The 21623-nt window shown below is 37.8% G+C and overlaps 1 protein-coding gene across 1 annotated transcript in view; it reads right to left on the reverse strand.

Moving 5' to 3' along the window:
• Nucleotides 1-5758: 5758 nt before the first annotated feature.
• Nucleotides 5759-21623, reverse strand: part of TACR3 (tachykinin receptor 3) — a 62232-nt gene continuing 46367 nt past the window's right edge. Inside the window, exons 4-5 of the mRNA XM_045183724.3 lie at nucleotides 7997-8193; nucleotides 5759-6461 (exon numbers count right to left, since the gene is read on the reverse strand). Of these exons, the coding sequence (XP_045039659.2) occupies nucleotides 6149-6461; nucleotides 7997-8193 (510 nt within the window). The 3' untranslated portion in view covers nucleotides 5759-6148. The remainder of the gene's footprint in view (nucleotides 6462-7996; nucleotides 8194-21623) is intronic.

Below are 21623 nucleotides of genomic sequence, written 5' to 3' on the forward strand. Positions count from 1 at the left end.
AAAAAATAAAGCCAGGCAACAAGGAATTCTGGAGAGTGTATTTCATGAAGTCCCAGACCTGGTATCGTGGAGAAGAGTACCTTACAAGGGGGCTTGGTAATGACATAGTTGAAAATATCTGACATACTCTGACATTGAAAAATAATGAATATATGAAGAGATTCAATCTCTACTATACCTTATGTAAAAACTGATTTATTCATTCATTAAGTAGTTTAATAATTATTTAATAACCCGATTCTTTAATATAGTTTATATATCAATTCAGGGGAATAAGCAATAAATATAATGAATGAGTTAATTATATGGTATTCTAGAAAATGAGAAATGCTCTGGAAAAAGAGCAAAATGGATTAGGAGGAATAGTTTGGGGCGGGGGTGAGGACTGGTGATATGAGATAACGTAATCAGGATTAGGCTCATTTGGCAAAGTCTATCCTGCAACTATCTTCGTGGACAACAAAAGGAGCAGATAGTACCCGAGTCCTGAGGCTGCGGAGTGCCAAGAAAAGAGGCGATGTTGGTGGCTCCCTGGATCCCAGTGAGCATGGGGAAGAACAGCAGAAACAGTAAGAAGGACCACATCATGATGCTGTAAGAGGGTTTGGAGCAGATGAGTGAGATGATGTCATGCTGTTTTAAAAGAATCACTGTGGTTGCTTTATTGAGAATCAACTTTAGGGAGGGCATGGGGTGACGGCTATTGCAACAATCCAGGCAGGCGATGATTGTAACTTGGACTAGGATTGCAGCAGTAGATACAGTGTGAATCAGAACATTGGATATCTTTTCAGAGCCTGAAGGATTTCCTGATGTTCTGGATGTTTGGTGGGCTGGTAAAGATATCCTGCTTCTTTTTCTTTTTCCCTTTTATGATGAGTTGGTGTGGCAGGGTAGGGGCTGTTTGCCTTGTCTCTGAGTGGGGTTGGGGGGTTGGATCAAGAAAGATGTCCCTGGCCCTGGCTGGGTAGCTCAACTGGTTGGAATGTTGTCCGGATGCATCAAGGTTGTGGGTCCGATCCCCAGTCAGGACACATTCAAGAATCAACCAATGAATGCATGGATAGGAGGAACAACAAATTAGTCTCTCTCTCTCTCTCTCTCTCTCTCTCTCTCTCTCTCTCCATCTTCACTTCTCTCTCTCTAAAATCAATTTAAAAAAAAAAGAAGAAAGATGTCCTTGCTGGAAATGGATAGACAGTGTGGATCACTGAGCTCAGGGAGGAGGCACTGAGACTGCAGTCAGTGATGCTGCCGACGGAACCGGAAGAGAAAAAAAAAATCCGCTTTCCCACCCTCATGTGTTATTTCCTTATTTTTAACCTAAAATGGCTGTATCTTTCTTAAGAAGTATGCTTACTTTCACATGTCTACAGCCACTCCTTCTAGGAACTGGCTATTTCTAATGCTTCACCTGTACAGCTTTTTTAACTCAGGGTCCAGGGCCAGAGGGCAAATTCCCAGAATACTGATACACAATCCATGAGATCTGGTGGGGCCTCCGAAAACAGCCCAGAGCTCAGTGATCACACGCTATAATGCTACATGTGCCCCTCAAAGAGCTTTGGACGGGGGCAGAATGGGAAGGGTTTCTCTAATGTTGTCACAGTGATACTAGTGATGTTTTGGGACATTTATTTAATGTTTGGTTCTGCCCCATTTATGCATTAGAACATTCATTCCTTATATCAGCATTTTGAAGAAACTATTATTTTCTCTTTTTTACCGGTAAGTTAGAAGAGGCTCAGAGCAGAGAATCACTTGCCCCAGGACTCCCAGCTGGCAGGTGGTGGGGCTCGGATGTAAACTCAAGTCTGTGGGTGAACGTGGCCCTGGTGCCACAGCTCCGCGCTCCACTCCTAGCACGCTTGGTCTGCCTTCCATTTCACCCGCTCCTGCTCTCTGCACAAAACACTTTCCTACATTTTGATAGCTTTGTTTTACATAGGTGCTTTCTTCAAATCAAAGTAATTTAAGAAAATTAGACATCTTTATGAGAAAAAAATAAGGAAGAAAGCACAATCATTTTGAGGGATGGCTGAGGGAGTGCGTCTAGACGCAACAGACTCTCCGTGACATATGGTTTGCTAGCCAGGAGGAAAATACTAGAAATCCTTCTACTTTTAATACAATTTTTAATGCTTTTATTAAAGAAAAAAAAGAAAGGAAATCTGTCACATGTATCACATAAACAAAGGGTATGGATGCATTAAACCTGTTCAGAATTACCACAACTTGAAAATATTTTATTCTCTAGCTAGGATCTTTATATACACTTATTTCTTATATACAAAGAACTTTCACCAAGCTATTTTACAACACATAATTCCTGCCATGGCACAGAACTACTGGGTGTTATGCTACATTCCTGTGTGGCCCTAGGGGAAATCATTACAACCTTATTATTCTACATAGTCAGTGTTGTGCTTGATTTCCCTAACTGTTGGCACGTTATCAACAATGAGTGGGAGCTCAAATTGTTACTGTTAAAAGTGTGAGTAATTGTTATAACTCTCCTGCCTTTGTAGTTGATGGAAGAACAACAGACACTAATTAGAAGTTGGGATGAAAGCTTGAATTAAGAAAAATCAAAATCAAATTATGAGCTGGCCAGCATTGCTTTTTCACATTTATTTTGTGTGTCTGAGGTATGATACTAAGCTTCTTAGCATTCTCCTGTGTGCTTTGTAAGGGTCAAGTTCACTTTGAACTTGGGAGAGTCTCTGTTTCTATGGGATCGGCAGAGTCTGGAGAACAGTGTGAATGTGGCTGCTGGTTCAGAAAAGTCACCATCGTCATGAAGTTGAGGGATGAATAACACAGCACCACAGTGAGTTAGCTAAAAACCAGGTGGTGTTAGATTGGATTTTACAATACTTACGTTTGCGCTTGTTCCCATGCCGGTAATTTCGAAAACACTTTGTCCAGACACAAGATAACGAAAATAACAATGTTTACTATTTATTCATTTTTGTCTTTCAAAAAGAGAATGTTTAAAATGAGGCAAGCCTTTTTGATTCTTTCAGATTTCTCTCAAAATTGTGTATATTTTTCTTCTGCTGATCTAAATCCAAAAAATCCTGGAAGATTTTAACTATCTGCTTAGTATTTCTAGCCAGTGTTTGCCTGTGAACAATAAAAAAGATTCACAGTGAACATTAACATCAGAGGGTGGGATGAATTTTGGATGCAAATTTTTCTAAACCCTGACAAATATGAAAACTCTGGCATAGCTTTATTTAAGGTGAGAGCTACTGAAGCTGACTTTTTGTGTGTATTATTCTATAATTCTCGGTAACAAAATTTATACGAAAGGGATAAAATCTTATCTCTTTCATATTGTATTCATTTATTTTATTGCTACTATCTTTCAAATACTGAACTTAAATTCTGTTTTATTAGTCTTGGTTTAAGAGTCATGAGTGTTGAGTGAGTGATGTCTGCTTTCCCTCAAACATATTAAAAAGGCGCTGTCTGGCCTCAGGTATTTCTCTCATGCAAGAAAGATGATGCTTAGCAAAACAACAGATCTACTTTAAAAGAAAAAGAAAGAAAAGAAAGCAAAACAAAACAGCTGATTGGAACAAATTTTTCTTTAGATGTCTTAGCAAATTATACTGAAATTATACTGAATTTCCTTAACATGTGTGAAGGCCAAGAGTAGCTTTTCAAATGTATTTTGGTGGTGGTTGACTGCATGGAACGTGAGGGCCACACTTCACATTTGTATTCTACAGCTGAATAGGGTCCCAGGTATCGGGAAGATTCATTAGTGTCATTTGTAAATTTGAGAAGATAATATTTATTTTAAAATATTAGGCTTTTTCTTGACACTTTCACATTGTATGACAAGCATTTACATTTTTTGAGAGAACATTTAAAAACATTATATTCAACAATTAGTTCCAAATAATAATACGTTTGTTTATCTAAAGCATGCACACAAATGTCATAGAGTTTACTGAGCTATTATGGCAAATATGTAATGACTATTTACTATTTCAGCATTCAATTTTGAATTTACTTCTTTGAATATGTGCTTATTGGTGTAATCAGAAGAAATTCAGCTTAAACACATAGGTTGGGGTTGTTTAGACTTTTAACATTTTGTAACAATTAGATATTTCTGGCTTTGGGTCCAAAATAAAGAGGAGGATTGGAAAATTTCATGTCTTGGCAGCAAGAGACCATGATTTGTTCTTGAATAATTGCTTTTATCTTGTTCTTCAAAAAACAAATAGTTCTATATTGGTGGGGGAATAACAATCCTGTAAAATGTTACAGATAATTAGTTCCGCTGTGTAGCTTTCAAAATCCAATGGAATATTTTAAAGAAGTCTGTGCTATATGTCTGCATTTTCAGAAAGTTTCTGCTTTTCTGAGCAGGATTGGCAGTATCTCTAATTCAAGGAAAGATGACTCATATGCACTGATGTCTGGACTAATTTATCTGGAAGATAAATTCTACACTTAATGGCGTAGCTTGTTTCGTTATGGCTCCCAGAAGTGTGTCAGTTTATTTTGAAACAGATGTTTCTTTAGGACCATTAGCTCATTTGGGGGGGAGGATTGGGGGAGGACTTCTGAAACATCTAACCAAACAAGAAGAAATCTCTCTGTGTGGGCAGGTGTGTATTAGCTAACATGTATCCAAAATACTGTCCAGCTTTCTATTGTAATACAGTCACACCTTGGTACTCTGGCTTTGGAACTCGTCAAACTCTGTACTCATCCCACTTTGATGAGAAAAAAATGTTTTGTTACTTGGGGCCTTCTCAGGACTCACGGCACTTGCTAGAACTTGTATGAGTCATTACATGGCCCCTCAAGAGAAGATGCTTCATCACTCCTTGCTTGAAACATTCGTTTGTTACCTGGCAGTTTTGGCATTCATCACGAGTTCTGGAATGAATGAACGAGTACCAAGGTACCACTGTAGTTGATTCACCTTCCTACATCTTGCCTGATTCACTTATATGTATATTAGTACGTATAGGCAGTACCTAGACTTTTTGTTCCTAAGGACTTGGTTTTAAATATATTTTCTGATATTTTCCCTTAGCCCTTACTCTTTTGTTCAATTGAGAGAGAGGAGAAGAAAAGGTCTGCATACAATTTTTGAGGTTGATGTCCACCTTAGACTTTTCCCTTGGGTTATAGAGGAGAAACACATCTTCCTTTGGAGCGGGGAGATGCTCCTGTTTGCCATCATAACTCTGCATAGTATTTTTAATTCTTCCCTAAAAATTGGTAGCCAGTTTCAGAGACAAATGGGATTTTTCTCTTCTTCATTAGAAGGCATGTTCAGTGTTTTTAAACTCTACGTATTTAAAAAAATTAAAAAATATTTATGAAAAATAAAATAAAGGTCATAGGAATTTGCTTTGTCTTTTTAAGGTCCAACTTTGACTATTTCTTAGCATGGCACTTTATGTAGTGGTCAAAGAGTAAGTGATTGTTATTTTTTCTTTTGAATCCACTTCTCAGAAAAAAAATAAGGAGAACCACATGTAGCAGCTTAATAATTTCACTAGATTTCCTTTTCAGTTACATTTCAAGGAGACAATTTTTAAATACTAAAATTTTAAATTAAAAATTTTAAATGATTCTACAAAATGAGTTCTCGAGCAAAAATTTTCATTAGTTTTTAGTCTTTGAGATTATTTTTCCATCATTCTAGTGGGAAAATTAGTGATTTAAATTTTTTTTTTATAGCTGTAGATGAAGTTGTTTCATTTTCTATAGATTTTGTTTTCATTCACAACATTGTATTTTAAAGCTTCTTTAATATTTTGGAAAATCATATGTTACTTTAGTTTCACAATATATATTGCAACTTTTTAAAGAGAAAAACAAAACACTTTATAAGTATTTTTTCAGATATATTTTAAAGTTTGTTACGTATGATGATTTAGAATTTTCAAGGAATCAATTTAAAGCCCATTTTATTTCTGAGGGAGGCAAATATCCTAAGAGTGTCTTTGTTTTGTGTATATGCTACCTTTCTGGAATGCAGTGGAGCTGCCTAAAAGTCGCCCTCCTCTTTCTGGAGAGCACGCAGGATGGGGCTGACACGTGGTGGGGAGGGTGAGGGCCCAGGCTGGCGCCCCGGTGGCCTCGCGCTACACTGTCACCTCGGGACACGGATTTAGGAGTACTCGTCCACGGAGGTATAGGGGGAGCTGATGAAACTGGAAGTGGTGGAGGCAGACTTGGAATTCCTGCGGGAGCAGCTGTGGAAGCTGGGCTCTCTTGGCTTCGCTCTCTTCTTCCGACTGGACTGGGCGCTGTCGGAATCGCTGGGGTCACCCACCACTGTCACGGACTCCATTCTGGTCACAGTGTACAGGCTGCTCTGCCGCGTCGGGTGAAACCTGGCAGTCTTGAGCTCCAGCTCATCATAGCTTGAAACTTTAACAAAAGGACACCAGCGAAAGGCTCTCTTGAAGCCAGCACGAAATCTGAGAAGTAGGCCACAGGAAGAAAGAGTTATGTTTTCAAGAGGAAATTTCTTTCAACTGCCACAGAAAGCCCTTAATTTCAGGAATTTCACCCAACTTAGTTTTTGAATCTGACTTTCTAAGTCAAACGCTTAGAATTTATGCCACAGTATTTGTACTAGTCTTTAAGGTTTTTCTTATTTGCTTTGAATCTTAATTTCCCATTAATGAAAAGAAGGTCATCAAAGAGTAAAAGCATAGCATCAGGCAATCGATCTGCCAAAGGAACAGTGTTCATTTCTTCAGTAATTTTATACATTTGCATAAGTGTAATTGAATTAGTCTTGCCAGGTAAGGCACTTAAAAATTACACATTTCAAAACAGTTTCTTTTCAGGCATAATTACACACTTATAAATTAAGTTTTTATTAATGTTAGAATTAATTGCTAAACTTGATGGGGTTTTTTTTTTTTTTTTAGAATTTTTGTAAGAGTTTATTTAAGCCAAACTGACAATATATGTCAGGGAGCAAGATCACAAATGCTCCCTAATCTTGATGTTTTTTATTTAATCATATAAGAAAGTGCAAAATCTTTGGCTTTCTAAACCATTAAATGAAGTTGATTAAAAACAAATGTACTGCTTGTGGAGGTGGCTTGAATTGATATATGGCTTATGCAATTAATAAAAAAAGTAAGAAATAAGTACTTAATAAGTGCAAGGCACAGTGCGGTGGAGGCCCGGCCCAATTGGAAAGAAAGCTCATGCAGTTACGTGAAGTTTCTACTTGTGCTCGGAGTAGCTCAAAACACAGTCAGGAAATTAGCAACCCTGTGAAATTAACCCTACTCACCCATGTGCTGACCTTACAACTAAGGCGGTTTTTACCTGGAAACCACATTTTACATTTTTTTTTCCAACCTTAAATTTAACTGTAAATATTCCTATTTTTATAAAACGTCACTTTAAAAATAGTTTTCCCTGACCACCTCATCTTCTTCACATCCCATTTCCGTGGGGCTGCATATTCGTTTGTTCACTGATCTCATTAGGCAGGAAGGCTGATTGGAATTCCCCTGGCTTTTATTGTTACTTTTATCACACTTGCAGCAACAACTATTTAGTAGCTTATTTACAAATCATCCTTTTCAGTAGAGTTCACTCACATCTGCCATCATCTGTGCATTTCTGTGAAGTATCTTTATTTCTTTGGGGACCTGCGTACATTGTCAACTCCCCCCCTTCAGTCCTGAGGGCATTCCTTTCTCTTTGGCAGATAAAATGATGAAAGGTTTGGAAGGAGAACAGGGCCCCCCCAAAACTGCCCAGTTAGAACCTCTAAGAACATTGTTTTGAGGATGTAACTGTTAAAGTGGGGTAATTTATAAAGTAGGGGAGAGTCTAGAAAAATACAGAGCTCTGTGCTTCTCTTAGTGAATTTCTCAATTTTCCCTTCCTTTTGCACTTCAAATTTGTACTAGGAAGCCGGAGCCACATGATATGCTTCCAGGGAAGCCAGGAGTGACAAGAAACATGCATTTGGTAACTTTTTTACCTCTTATTCAGACAGCAGTAGATGATGGGATTGTACATGGTCGAGCTCATCGCCAGCCAAAAGCTGGCCAGGTAGACCTGCTGGATGTACTTCCACCTGTTTAGCTGTTGGTAGATCGCAGTGAGGATGAAGTAGATGTGATAGGGCAGCCAGCAGATGGCGAATGTCACCACGACAATAATCATCATTTTTACAACCTAGAGGAAAAGGAGAAAAAGTCTTAACTATATTATTTCGATAGCTGCAAATCATATTCTCCTGAGAGTACAGTTAAATCCATAGCATGCCTGCGGAATAGTCAATACACTTTTACAAATGGGAGGTAACGAAGGGGCCGATGCCTGTGGTGAGTCTCAAGAAAACATACTTGTGTGACCTTATTGTCTTCACTTAGCCTGACTGAAGGGGTGGCGCTGCATCAAACTGAAACAAATGTATTTAATATGTCTGTCTACTAAAATTGTTCACATTTCTTTGGGCAGTTTAGAATTAGTAAAATGTTTAGAAAATCTCAAGCAAAATAATTTTGAGGTTTACCCACAGTCAGATCAGAACACAAACTAGACAGTCTTAACGTAAAGGGCCCGTGCAGCCCCTTAGAACTATGAAAACACATTATTTATGGACTGGCCTTGTCACTGGACTGCGAGCTGGAGAGTCAAATGAAAGTTGACAAGGTCAAGGGTCATAAGAAACAAGCTTCTAGGAATAGAAAAGCATGAAATGGCGCCGTGTGGAAGGTGAAACTCTCCCAAGGGCCTAGTAACTGTGCCGCCCAGGTGACCAGTGCTGAGCTAATAGAAACTGGCCACTGGAGCTGAGAACCCCCTGTCAGCAGCTCTCACAATGTCATCATTGGGTCAACCATGTAAAGGCTTTTGATTTTCTCCGGACTCTTTAAATTGCATTTTTTTCCTAAAGAACTGTGTTCAGAACCCTGCATTTTAACTCTCTTATTTCCTATGCATATGTTTGTGTGATACAAGTAAGAGGCATATTATGCTATCATTTACACTTATACAATGTTTCACATACTTCACATTAATTAGTTTTCAATTGCACTTTAGGAAACTGAGGCAAAGACCAAAAGTTCTGACCACTGAAACAAAGATTTGATTCACAAAAGATTTGATTCATGAAACAAAGTTAGAGACTTTAAGCCTCAGACTCTAAATATCTAGAAAACAATACAGAGTACAACAGTGAATATAGGACCAATTCTTCATCTTGAATAAGTTTGCAATATAATAAAAAATGAAACTAGACCATCTTCTTACACCACACACTAGAATAAATTAAAAATGGGTTAAAGACTTAAATATGAGACCTGAAACCATAAAAATCCTAGAAAAAAACCTAGGCACTAAAATCTCTAACACTGCTTGTAGTAATATTTTTACTGTTATATTTCCTAAGGCAAGGGAGACAAAAATAAACAATTGGAACTATATCAAACTAAAAAGTTTTTTCACTGCAAAGGAAAACATCAATAAAATAGAAAGACAACCCATGGAACATCTAAGGATTTGCCGATACATCTAAGGATTTAATATCCAAAATTTATAAAGAACTTATAAAACTCAATGCCAAAAACCAAACAATCCAATTAAAAATGGGCAAAGGACCTGAATAGATACTTCTCCAAAGAGGACATACAGATGGCCAATAGACATATGGAAAGATGCTCAATTTCCCTAATCATTGAAATGCAAATGAAAACCACAATGAGGTATCACCTCACACCTGTCAGCATGGCTGTCACCAATAAAATCAACAAACAACAAGTGCTAGTGAGGATGTGGAGAAAAAGGAACCTTTCTGCACTGCTGGTGGGAATGCAGACTAGTGCAGTCACTGTGGAAAGAAGTATGGAGATAACTCAAAAAATTAAAAATGGATCTGCCTTTTGACCCAATGATCCAACTTCTGGGAATTTACCCAAAGATACCCAAAACACTAATTTGAAGGAACATAAGCACCCCTATGTTCATTGCATTGTTATTTATAATCACCAAGGTATGGAAGCAGCCCAAGTGTCCATCAGTAGATGAGTGGATAAAACAACCATAGGACATTTACACAATGGAGTACTACTGGGCCATAAAAAAGAATAAGATTTTACCCTTTGCTACAGTATGGATGAACCTGGAGAATATTATGCTAAGTGAAATAAGCCAGTCAGAGAAACACAAATACCACATGATTTCAGTCATATGTGAAATCTAATGAACAAACTGAACTACCAAGCAAAACAGAGACAGACTAATAGATAGAGAGCAGGATGACAGCTGTGAGGGGGAGTTTAGTGGGCAGAGGGATCAAGCAAAAAGTTAAAAGGACTCATGGATATGGACAACAGTATAGCGATTGCAGAGGGGAGCGGGGCTGAAGGGGGCTAAATGGCAATGAAAATAATACAATAAAAAAAGAAAAAAAGGAAAAAACCTAAAATGCATTAAAGTGTGCTAAATGCAAACATGTAAATAAAATTGAAAATAATATTTAGGAGAACTTACTAGTTTATTATAATCAAGAATGACTTAATACATGTTAACTGTAGGCTCAGCAGATAATAGACTGAGTGAAGTAATTTTTACCGACATTTCCCTTCTTAATATGTGAACAACATTCTATGCCTTGAACACAGTAGGCAAACTCCTGCCCACAGTTATTTCCCCTGGCTCCTCCCTCCAGAACACTCTTACCCCAATGTGCCCACTGGCTAACACCCTCCTCTCCTTCAAGCCTTTGCACAGTTCTCACTTTCTGTGTGAATCCCACTATGACCAACTCATTTGAGACTGCAATCTGCCCTTCAGCACTCCCCCAAACGCTTAGCTTGATCTTTAGTTTATTTGTTATGTTTACCCTTTACCCTGTGTCCCCTATGCGAGAATACAAAAGGACAAGAATTTTCTGCTGTTACTTTTTTACTGATGTATTTTAGGCCTATAGACTGGACTTCATGCATAAGGGTGCTCAAAATTTCTTTGAACAAATAAAGGGAATACAAAATAAAGATAGAAAAAGACATATAGCTGGTTAAGTGATGTCCAAGATTTTACTCCATCATATTAGTTACTGGCGTCATTTGCCCTCCTAATTTAAATAGGGATGCATATATAAAATGAGTCTGAGGTTTATTGCTATTTCCCTTTTTTAGACAAACAAATTCAGTTAAAGAGTATGAGTGCACAAACAATGTAATTGATATATTAATTCAGGTTCATGAAAGCATAAGCTTGAACTTTCATTCTGAAATTGCCCTTGTTAAGGGGAAGAAAAAATACATCTATGACAGTGCGCATTGTTCAGGCTACCATTTAAATACAGTGTCAGCAAATGATATGAAAGGTTATTTGAATGTTTTTTTGCAGACTGACCACAAACTCCCTATGCATGAACTTGTTTTCCAACAATAGCTGAAGAGCTACAAAGGCTATTGGAGTCTTTTAAAGTAACTTCCAAACGATTCATGTGGAAGTCCGGGACACGGAGAAATTAAAGTGCACGGGCAGAATTTCCTTAAGTTAAGATGCAACTGGAACAGAGGTATCAGACAACTTGCTACTCACATATATATGTTCTTAAGGACCTTGTTGCAAAACATTCATTAACTTATTAGAATATTTTGTTTAAAAAATCTAAAACATCCTCAGCAAAAGGATCAATAGTGGAACAATGGATACATTTTATTTATTTATTTCTATAGAATATATTTAAACTTTAGGGCTCTGCTCATAAAATCTTGTGGAGTGTTTTTAGATATCAAACTCAGGACCCCCGGTTTGCAGTCAGTGCTAAGGCAAGCTCCTGGGGGAATGAAATTGCCTTGCTTTGTGAAGTGCTGTAATCATACATTGAAATTGTAATCCTGTCCCTCATAAAATGTTACTGAAAGAGCACGTTGAAACACAACCTTGAGCAACAGTAGATGTGCAAAGGCTGTGAGCAGTTCCCCGGCGTGGGTCACGGCTGGACGATGGCCCCAGCACAGGGCTATCAATACTGAGCAGGAAAGTTGGTAGACTTCCTGGAACTCCTGAGATGTTTAGGCAAGATAAGAGACTGTGACAGAGATGATTCAAATCTGTCACTATATCTTGACACGTTTTATTGTAACTTGATATGAAGATTGATTGACAGTGACAGATAATTACTAGAATTAGTGGGTGGTCACATTGCAAGATATAAAAATATTGAATCACTATGTTGTACACCTGAAACTAATGTAACTAATGTAATATTGAATACTAACTATACTTAAATAAAAAATCTTTATAAGCCAAATGAAAAAAGGCATATTTCAGGAAAAAGGTTAATCTATAAATCCCAGACACTGGCATTTATTATTCACTTACCAGACTCTTTTTGGAAATGGGAATTAAAAAAAAAATTCAGATAGAAACCTTTGAATGAAAGGAGGTAGAGAAGACAAAACTAATTTCTGTATGCACTGAGATAGTAGCTAATGGTTTAATTAAGATACAGATTAAATGGGAGACATAAAACCTTACTTTTCTGGGGGCTAATCAGGGGGTTCAGAAGGTTGTGCTTTCATTTCGAGCAAACAGGTGCAAACAAAGGGAATGACAAAGAGTGGTGTTGACACACTGGTGAATTACCTGCAAAAATCCTTTTTTGTAACTTCAGATTTCTTTTTTTATGGTTCATATCCAGTACGCTTTTGGTGCCTTTCATAGTTTCAGGTAGAGTAAAGTAGACTAAACTTTTGGGACTTTCCTTTGAATCTAATTAGGTACAAATTATTTTATCAAAGATGTATAGTAAAACAGCCCCAACTTTTTTCCAGATTTTTTATTGTGATAAAAACATATAATATAAAATTTATCATCTTAATCATTTTAAGCATACAGTTCAGTGATATTAAATAATTTATACTGAGTGACCGTCACTACTACCATCCATCTTCGTAACTCTGCACCCATGAAATAACAACTCCTCATTCCCTCCTCTCTATTGCCACTTGACTTTTAAATAAAGTGTTCCAAACGTTCTTTTAAAGATTGATTGGATGTTCATGAAACTGAATGACTTATCCAGGTTTGGAAGCAATGGACTTTATTTTCCATGGTAACATGGACATTGCCACCATCCATTGTACTTGGCACAGGAACTTACTAGAAGGAGCAATAAGGGAGGTGGGACAAGTGATGTAGCACTTACAGTAATATATCTTACTTTTCGTAGTTAAGACTCCCCTTTAATCAAATAGGCAAGATTAAAATGCACGTCATCAGTTAGTGAGAAGAAGCTTCAGGCACCTTTTGTTCATGTATCAAAAGGAAAAATACACCCTTTGATTCTTGTGTTCTGTACAGGTCAGTGTGGAATGCCTGCAGCTGTGCTTATCTGCCACATTAAATTAGTGCAGAATACATGATTTTGAGATCTGGCTTCTAAAAGAAGAAAAATCAGTCTAGGGAATGAAATGAAATATTGCCAAACAGAAAAAAAATCTAGGAGTCACAGTCTTTAGGGCAGAATTTATTCCTTTTAAATGTCTGAGTTGGAAAAATAGTCAGCTCTGTCTGACAAGAAACTTCTTGCGTTGACTAGAACGTCCTCAGAGTGTAGGTTTGGAAGAACAATCCCACCGACCACATATGCCCCATCACTTCGCTATGCTCTTTGTCAGCCCAATGTTCTCATGGACCGTTATATTTTTTAAGTCAAAATAATAGGTCTGCTTATTTTAACTATATATTAGCAAATTAAAATATTTTCAAGAATAAGATATTAACAAAACTTTAATGAAAATCATGAAAATCTAAAGTACCACTTACTTCCTGGGCTTTTTAGGTTGGGATTTTGCTCCTTCATTTCAAAGACTGTGCTTCAAAATTTAATTTCCAGTGAGAAAATAAGAACTAAGTAGTAACACTTGTAAAAAAGTGCACAATGTTCCAGAAGATGAGTTGAATTTTGCCAGTAACTTCAGAAGTGGTGCGCATAAAGGCACATTGTGTTAGTGTTATCCAAGAAATTTGCCGCTGAATCCAGGATGCGCATCTAATTACCATCAGTGTAGAGCAATACTGTAAGTGATATGTCAAGCCAGACAATGAGTGTGTCTGTGTGTGTGCAAGTGTGCATGTGGTGGTGTTTGGACTCTCCACTAACCATGTATCGTTTTTAAGGTAATTTCATTTTTCCATCGCACACTTCAATTTTGAGAGCATTGTAAAATGTTAGATTTACAATAATCTGAAGCTGAAGAAAGGGATGCAGCCATGAAAAGCAAGACAAGATGAAATAGAAAAGAAGTACATTAAGGCAAAGGGAATAAAAACTAGGATTATGGTGAGAGATAAAAACTTAGAGAGGCTATGGCTTATTATGAACTGAATTGTGTCCCCTCAAAATTCTTTTTTTTTAAGTTTGCAAGGCCCATTTATTTATTTATTTACTTCTCACTTTACTGAGATATAATTGGCATGTAACATTACGTAAGCTTGAAGTGTACGATATGATGATTTGTTACATGGGCAATTTTGTGGAGTGATTATCACAGTCGGGTTAGTTAACAAACAGTTCAATCACCTCACCTAATTACTGGGTTGGCCACAAAGTTTGTGTAGTTTTTTTTCTATAAAATAAGAGACACATTTTTCATTTTCACCAATAACTTTATTGATTTGGGTATTTTGAGTGTGTCAACTACCTCCCACATGGTATAACGTTGATTGTTCTCAATTAACGTCTCAATTTGATCGCTTTCAACACTAACTGGTCTACCTGACTGTGGAGCACCGTGCAGTGAGAAATCTCCAGCACAAAACTTTGCAAACCACTTTTGACACATTCGTTAAGTCGCAGCACATTCTCCATACACTGCAGAATTGTTTTTTGCATTTCAATTGTGTTTTTACCTTCCTTGAAATAATAAAGTATAATATGCCAAAAATGTTGTATATTTTATTCCATCTTCATGATAAAATGGCTACACAAAAATTCCCCAATTTTGATATTTTTTTAAGTGCACACTGGTATGACAGCTGTCACAATACAATCTAACAAAATTGTTTTGAATGAAGTTTAAGACAACTAAGTGCTGCTAGAGCCATTTTATGGAAAACAAATAAACAACTTTTTGGCTAACACAGCACATTTTTTTATGGTGACTACAGGTAAGATTTACCCCCTTAGTAACTTTCAAGGATATAATAAATATTGTTAATTATAGTCATCATGCTGTGCATTAGATCTCCAGAATGTATTCATCTTCTAACTGGACCGTTGGAGGGTCTGCGGACAAGGCCCCCAGTGGCTTGTTGGCTGGCTTCCAGAAGGAGTCCATGACAGGTTAACAAGGGTTGATTGAGTTCTTTGGTACGTGTTGTTCAGAGCCCTGCCTGGTGTTCTCCCAGCTGCTCACCAACCCTTAACTGTACAGCCCAGGTCTCAGTACTCTGGATGGAGAGGGAGTGGACTGGCCCTCTTCGGTAGTGCCCCATGCAGCTGGGAAAGCCAGGCAGGCACCCACTCAGCTGCTCTAACTGGACCCCTGGGAAAAATCTTGGCACTGAGCTGTGTTGCCCTGGGGGAGAGGTGGCCTAGGTAAAGCCAAGCTATTCCTTTTAGTGTCTTTAGCATATCCAGTTTCAATGTTTTTGCTCCAGTGGTGTTCTGGGACTTTGTTGGACACCCAGACTCCACACAGGCTCTCTGATATGTGGATGACTGTCTGAACCAGTGTTTTCCAGGGGGCTCCTGGGCCATGGCCTGGAGGGGCTAGGACTCACTCACAGGCCACTCTAGGGTCCACAGTTGGCCTGAGGTCTGTATATTTATTACCTGACTCCCAGTGGGGAAGACTCCTTCCAAATCCCCTGACGTGGTGCTGGTGATAGAATCAAAACCAAAGGGGGCTGTAGCCAAGTCCTCAGATGTGTGGAACAGCTTCTCGGTCTATAACCAGGGTGATCATTGGAGAGTCAGCCTCCTGGAGTGGTCCTGTCTTCTCAAAATGAGTCTCCTCATTCTCGGCCTGAGCCGTGGTTTCACAATCTCCTACCCGGATCCCTTAGCTCCCATAAAGGCACTTCTGTCTGTGGATGGATGCCAAATTGTTGTTGTTGAGTGGAGAGGTGAAGGGAAACATCTTATTCATCATCTTGCTGATGTCTCCCCCCAAATTCATAAATTGAAGTCCTAATCCCCAGTACCTCAGCATGTGGCTGTATTTGGAGATAGGGTCTTTAATGAGTTAGTAATTAAGTTGAAATTGGGTCATTAGGTTGGAGCCAAAGCCAGTATGACTAGTGTTCTTAGAAGAAGAGGAAATCAGGAGACAGACAGACTCCTGTCTGTGAAGAGAGAGGGTTGCAAACATCCGAAAATCTAGCAGAGAGAACTTAGAAGAAATTAACCTTGACAACACCTTGAACTCAGACTTCTGGTCTCTAGCATTGTGAGCAAATACATCTGTGTTGTTTAAACCACCACTCTATGGTATTGTGTTATGACATCCAGAGAAGGCGGATACAGTGTTTGAAATGCTGACGACAACATATTATATCGCTGCATTCCAGCAAGGTAGGGGACAAAACACTATACGAGGTCCCAGAGAAAATGGAGATTTCTGGAGAGGTACAGATTGCCGATAGGACTGCTTTCAGGGATGTAGAGAATAGACCGGGATCTCTGTTTTCATCAGTCGAGCCTCTCTTAGGTTGCATATGGTCTTCTTCATAAGCACTGTTTTCCCTTCTGACTCCTTTGTAACAGAAATAATGACACACTCATAGAAAGCTTGCTTGAGTGAGGTGATAGATGCTTCATGGTTGTTATAAAACTCAAAAATCCAATTTACTCTGTTGCTTGGGCTTAGACTGAAGAATGGTCCCTTCGATTAGGGTAAAAGCCTTCTTTGTTACCACACTTAGGTATATTCACCTTTGAAGGAGCAGAGCTGGCTTGGTAGTTTTTAGAGGAAGAGAATTAAAATAGAAAACCACCAGAGAACAACTTTTGTGGTTTACAAAAACAATAGAAGTAGATTTATTTACCAGCATTTTAGGTATTCAAATAATCAAGACAAATTTTAACAAAAATATTTTGAAAGAAGCTGCCACATATAAATAGTGGGACCAAGTCAGGTTTGTGAGCCTCCCATTGTATTACAATAGGATGGAATGTCAAAATAGGGTTTTAAAACACAATCTGCTTTGAAGGTATACATTTTAATAATTAACACAAAAATGTAATGAAAGTACACTATTCACCAAATGTGGATAAAGTATGTAAAAGAGCACTCATAGAGGACTACAGGAAGGTAATGAGGCAATGCGAATGGAGTTTGACATTTTTTGACAACGTGCTGCTCCTCCTGTGGAGAGAGGCTGGGTTGTTCCACTGGAACGGAATGGTGAGGAGCCCGCTCCTGACTCGGCATTCAAATTACTTTCATAAATTCGGGAAGGTAGAGCAATGTTTTCAAAATTCTCACTCTGTTCTACTTAAGGACTTTCTAATCCTACCTTTCACACTTCCATTACCTTATCTTTTCTCCACTACCGTCCAATGGCTAGTTTCTGCGGGTAGCGCTGCGCTCCGAGCGCCAGCCAGGGGTCTCAGCACGCTCTCCGAGAGTCAACAGCACACTGGTGGGAACGGCAGGCGTCCTCGGAGAAAGGCCAAGCCAGTGGAAACTTTTGAAAGTAACACTGATGAATTCAAAGTTGTGTCCACTTTTGGTTTTAGTAAAAGGCTTATTGCTGTATATTCATTAAACACTTTATGAATATATATGAACTTATTTAATCTTCATGACAAACCTTGATCACAATATTTCTCCATTTTTATGGATGAGAGACTTAAAACCAAAAAGGTACAGTGATTTCTCAAAATCCCAAAGGCAAGTTCGGAGCCAGAATTACTGGACATTTTAGTTCTCAGTGAGCCAGGGTTCATTTTGTATACATTCTGTTTCTCAAGATCCTTAGAAAAAGCCCTTGCTGCTTTTCTCATTTAGCAAGCCCAGGGAATACTTGAGCAAAGGGTAGTAAAAGAATCTTACTCCACCAAGGAATAGCCTGTTTGACCTTTATGTTAGATGGGATATTTTCCTTAAGTGAGAAGTTCAAAAAGTATTAGAACTGATAAGTAAATTCAGTAAAGTAGCAAGACATTAAATTAATATTAGAAATCAGTTGTATTTTTATATGCCAATAATGAAATGTCAGAAAGAGAAATTAAGTAGAGAATCCCATTTACAATTTTATTAAAAAGCATACCTAGTAATAAAATGAACCGAGGAGGTAGAAACCTATACCTGAAAAACTATAATATGTTGAAAAAAGAAATTGAAGAAGATACAAATAAATGGAAGCATATACTTACTGGGCTTATGGATAGGAAGAATTAACATTGTTAAAATATTCATAGTACCTAAAGAAATCGATAGATTCAATGAAGTCCCTATCAAAATACCAAAGGCATTTTTCATAGAACTAGAATAAATAATCCAAAAATTTATACAGAATCACAAAAGACCCCCAAAGGCTACAGCAATCTTCAGAAAGAAAAACAAAGCTGGAGGTATCACACTGCCCGGCATCTAGCTACAGTACGTGGCCATACTAATAAAACAGCAGGGTAGTGGCATAAAAGCAGACCCATAGATCATTGGAACAGAATAGGGTCCAGAAATAAACCCACACCTACATGGTCAATGAATCTATGACAAAGGAGCCAAGACTCTAGAACGGGGTAAAGGCAGTTCCTTCAATAAATGGTGTTGAAAAAACAGGACAAGTACATGTAAAAAAATGAAACAAGACCACTTTCTTACACAAAAATAATCTCAAAATGGATTAGAGACTCAAATGAAAAACTCAAAATCTTAAAACTTCTAGATGAAAACATGGGCAGTAAACTCTTTGACATTGCTATTAGTGCTATTTTAAAAATAATAGCTCCTTGGGCAATAGAAAAAAACAGGACTGCATCAAACAAAAAAGTGTTTGCACAACAAAGACTACCAACAAAATGAACACACAACCCACCAAATGAGAGAAGGTATTTGCCAATGATACATTTCGTAAGGGGTTAATATCCAGTATTTATAAAGAACTCACAACTTATCACCAAAACATCAAATAATTTAATTAAAAAGTGGGCAGAGGACCTAAATAGATATTTCTCCAAAGTGGCCAACAGATATGTAAAAAGGTGCTCAATGTTATTAGTCATGAGAGAAATGCAAATTAAAACCACAGTAAAGTATGAACTCACACTTGTCTGAATAGCTGTCACCAATAAATCAACAAACGGGTATTGGTGAGGATGTGGAGAAAAGAGAACACTCCTGCACCTTTGGTGGGATTGTAAATTAGTGTAGCCACCATGGAAAACAGTATGTAGATTCCTCAAAAAACTAAAAATGGAACTACCACATGATCTAGCAATTCAATATCTCGGTATGGGTTGGCCAAAAAGTTCATTTGTGTTTTTCCATAAAATGGCTCTAGTAGCACTTCGTTTTCTTTAATTTCATTTGAAACAATTTGGTTAGATTGTTTTGTGACAGCTGTCATAGCAGCGTGCATTTATTAAAAAACATATCAAAATTGGTGAATGTTTTGTGTAGCCATTTTAATATGGAAGGTGGAAGAAAGTAAGGAACATTTTTGGCTAGTTATGCTTTACTATTTCAAGAAAGGTAAAAATGCAACTGAAAGGCAAAACGAGATTTGTGCAGTGTGTGGAGAAGGTGCTGTGACTGATGCAATGTGTCGAAAGTGGTTTGCAGTTTCATGCTGGAGAGTTCTCTCTGGAAGATGATTCAGGTTGGATGGACCAGTTGAAGTTGATAGTAATCAAATTGAGACATTAATTGAGAACAATCAATGTTATATCACATGGGAGATAACTGATGTACTCAAAATATCTAAATCAAAATTATTGGTGAAAATGAAAAATGTGTCTTTTATTTTATGAAAAAAACTAAATGGACTTTTTGGCTAACTGAATACTTACCTGAAGAAATTCAAAACACTAATTTGAAAATATATGTGCATTTCTATGCTCATCACAGTATTATTTACAATAGGCAAGATATGGAAGCAACTTAAGTGTCTAATAGATGATTGGATAAAGAAGAGGTGGTACATATATGCAAAATATTACTCAGCTGTAAAAAAATCTTACTGTTTGCAACAATGTGGATGGGCCTAGAGGATATTATGCTCAGTGACATTAGTCAGACACAGAAAGACGAATACCATGTGATTTCACTTATATGTAGAAGAGGCTGATTCTGGAAGTAAATGTACATAAAATATTTTCCTGTGTAGTAAAGTCTTTCCTCTAGACCTCATGATCCTTAGGTTTTTTACATATTTATTTGCATTTTGATATATTTCTTCACTTCCTGCAGTGGCATCTTCTTTTTCAACCACTGGAGCTTTAAATTTTAAAAATCATTTATTTAGTCCCATGATATTCATGCCATAATTAAGTGACCTGGGCTTTTGCTTTCGGTGCACAAAGTACAGCTTATTCTAGGTTCTCTGCTTTTTTCTCTTGTTCCTAGCAGCTGATTTCCTTAAGATTTGTTTTTATTTTTTTCTAACTCCAGACTCTGTTCATCCTTGCAATTATAGATAAACTGAAAGTGTTCTTTTCAGTCCTGCAAATCTACAAATCTTAAAGGAAGAGCAGTCTTTGCCATTGGCCAGTTTTGTGTCCTTGGGGGAGGGCAGAGCATGGGAATGCTCATAGTCTTAGGAGTAATGAGATGGATAAAATACTGTGTCTTTCTCTCCTGAATTGCAGCACCTTCGGGGCTTCACAGACCCCTCTGAGCTCTGCCCACTGGCCTATTACAGCTGCTGCTTTACTCCGGAGAATTAGCCAAGTGGCAGATGAGAAGACAAAATTTCAAAAGAACTGTTTTAGGCCATCGCTGTTCCCCAGATAGGTGATAACTATGAATGTCTCAAAGACATCTTGAAATGTCATGTTTAAAACAAGCTCCTTATCTTGTTCATCCCCCCACCCCAAAACTATTCTTTCTGTGGAAAAACATGTCAGAGTGGCAACACCCACCCAGTACCTGAAGCTAGACGCTTAGAAGTCATGCTTGTTTCTCTGCATTTCCTCATTTTCATTGCCCACTGCAATACCCATGCAAATCCTGTTGGCCAAGTCATCAAAATATGTCTTAAGTCTTTTCATGGCTTGTCATCTTTATAGTTGTAACATCTAAAAAACATCATTATCTTTTTCCTGGACCATTGCAATAACCACCTAATTGGACTTTGCTTCTAAACAGTAGTTAAGAGTGATTTTTTGGAATAAAACCAAATCTTTCTGTTGCTCAAAACTTCTGCTGTATTTTGCTTCTCCTGTCCTATTCTCCGGTCTCACTCATTACACACTCCATGTGGTTCTTTCTCCTCTAGCCACTTGTTTATGATCCTTCAACACATCAATCACTTTCCTGTTCCAGGCATTGCTCATGCGGTCTTTCCTGCCTGGGTACTCTTTTTCCAGCTCTTTATTGACTTGTTCTTACTGATAAAAGCTCAGCTAGAATGGTATCTTCTCCAAAAGGTACTTCCTACCACCCTGTTTAAAGGTGACTCTCACTGCACTCATT

Source organism: Desmodus rotundus, chromosome 4 (genome assembly GCF_022682495.2).
Source record: "Desmodus rotundus isolate HL8 chromosome 4, HLdesRot8A.1, whole genome shotgun sequence".
Taxonomy (NCBI): Eukaryota; Metazoa; Chordata; class Mammalia; order Chiroptera; family Phyllostomidae; genus Desmodus; species Desmodus rotundus.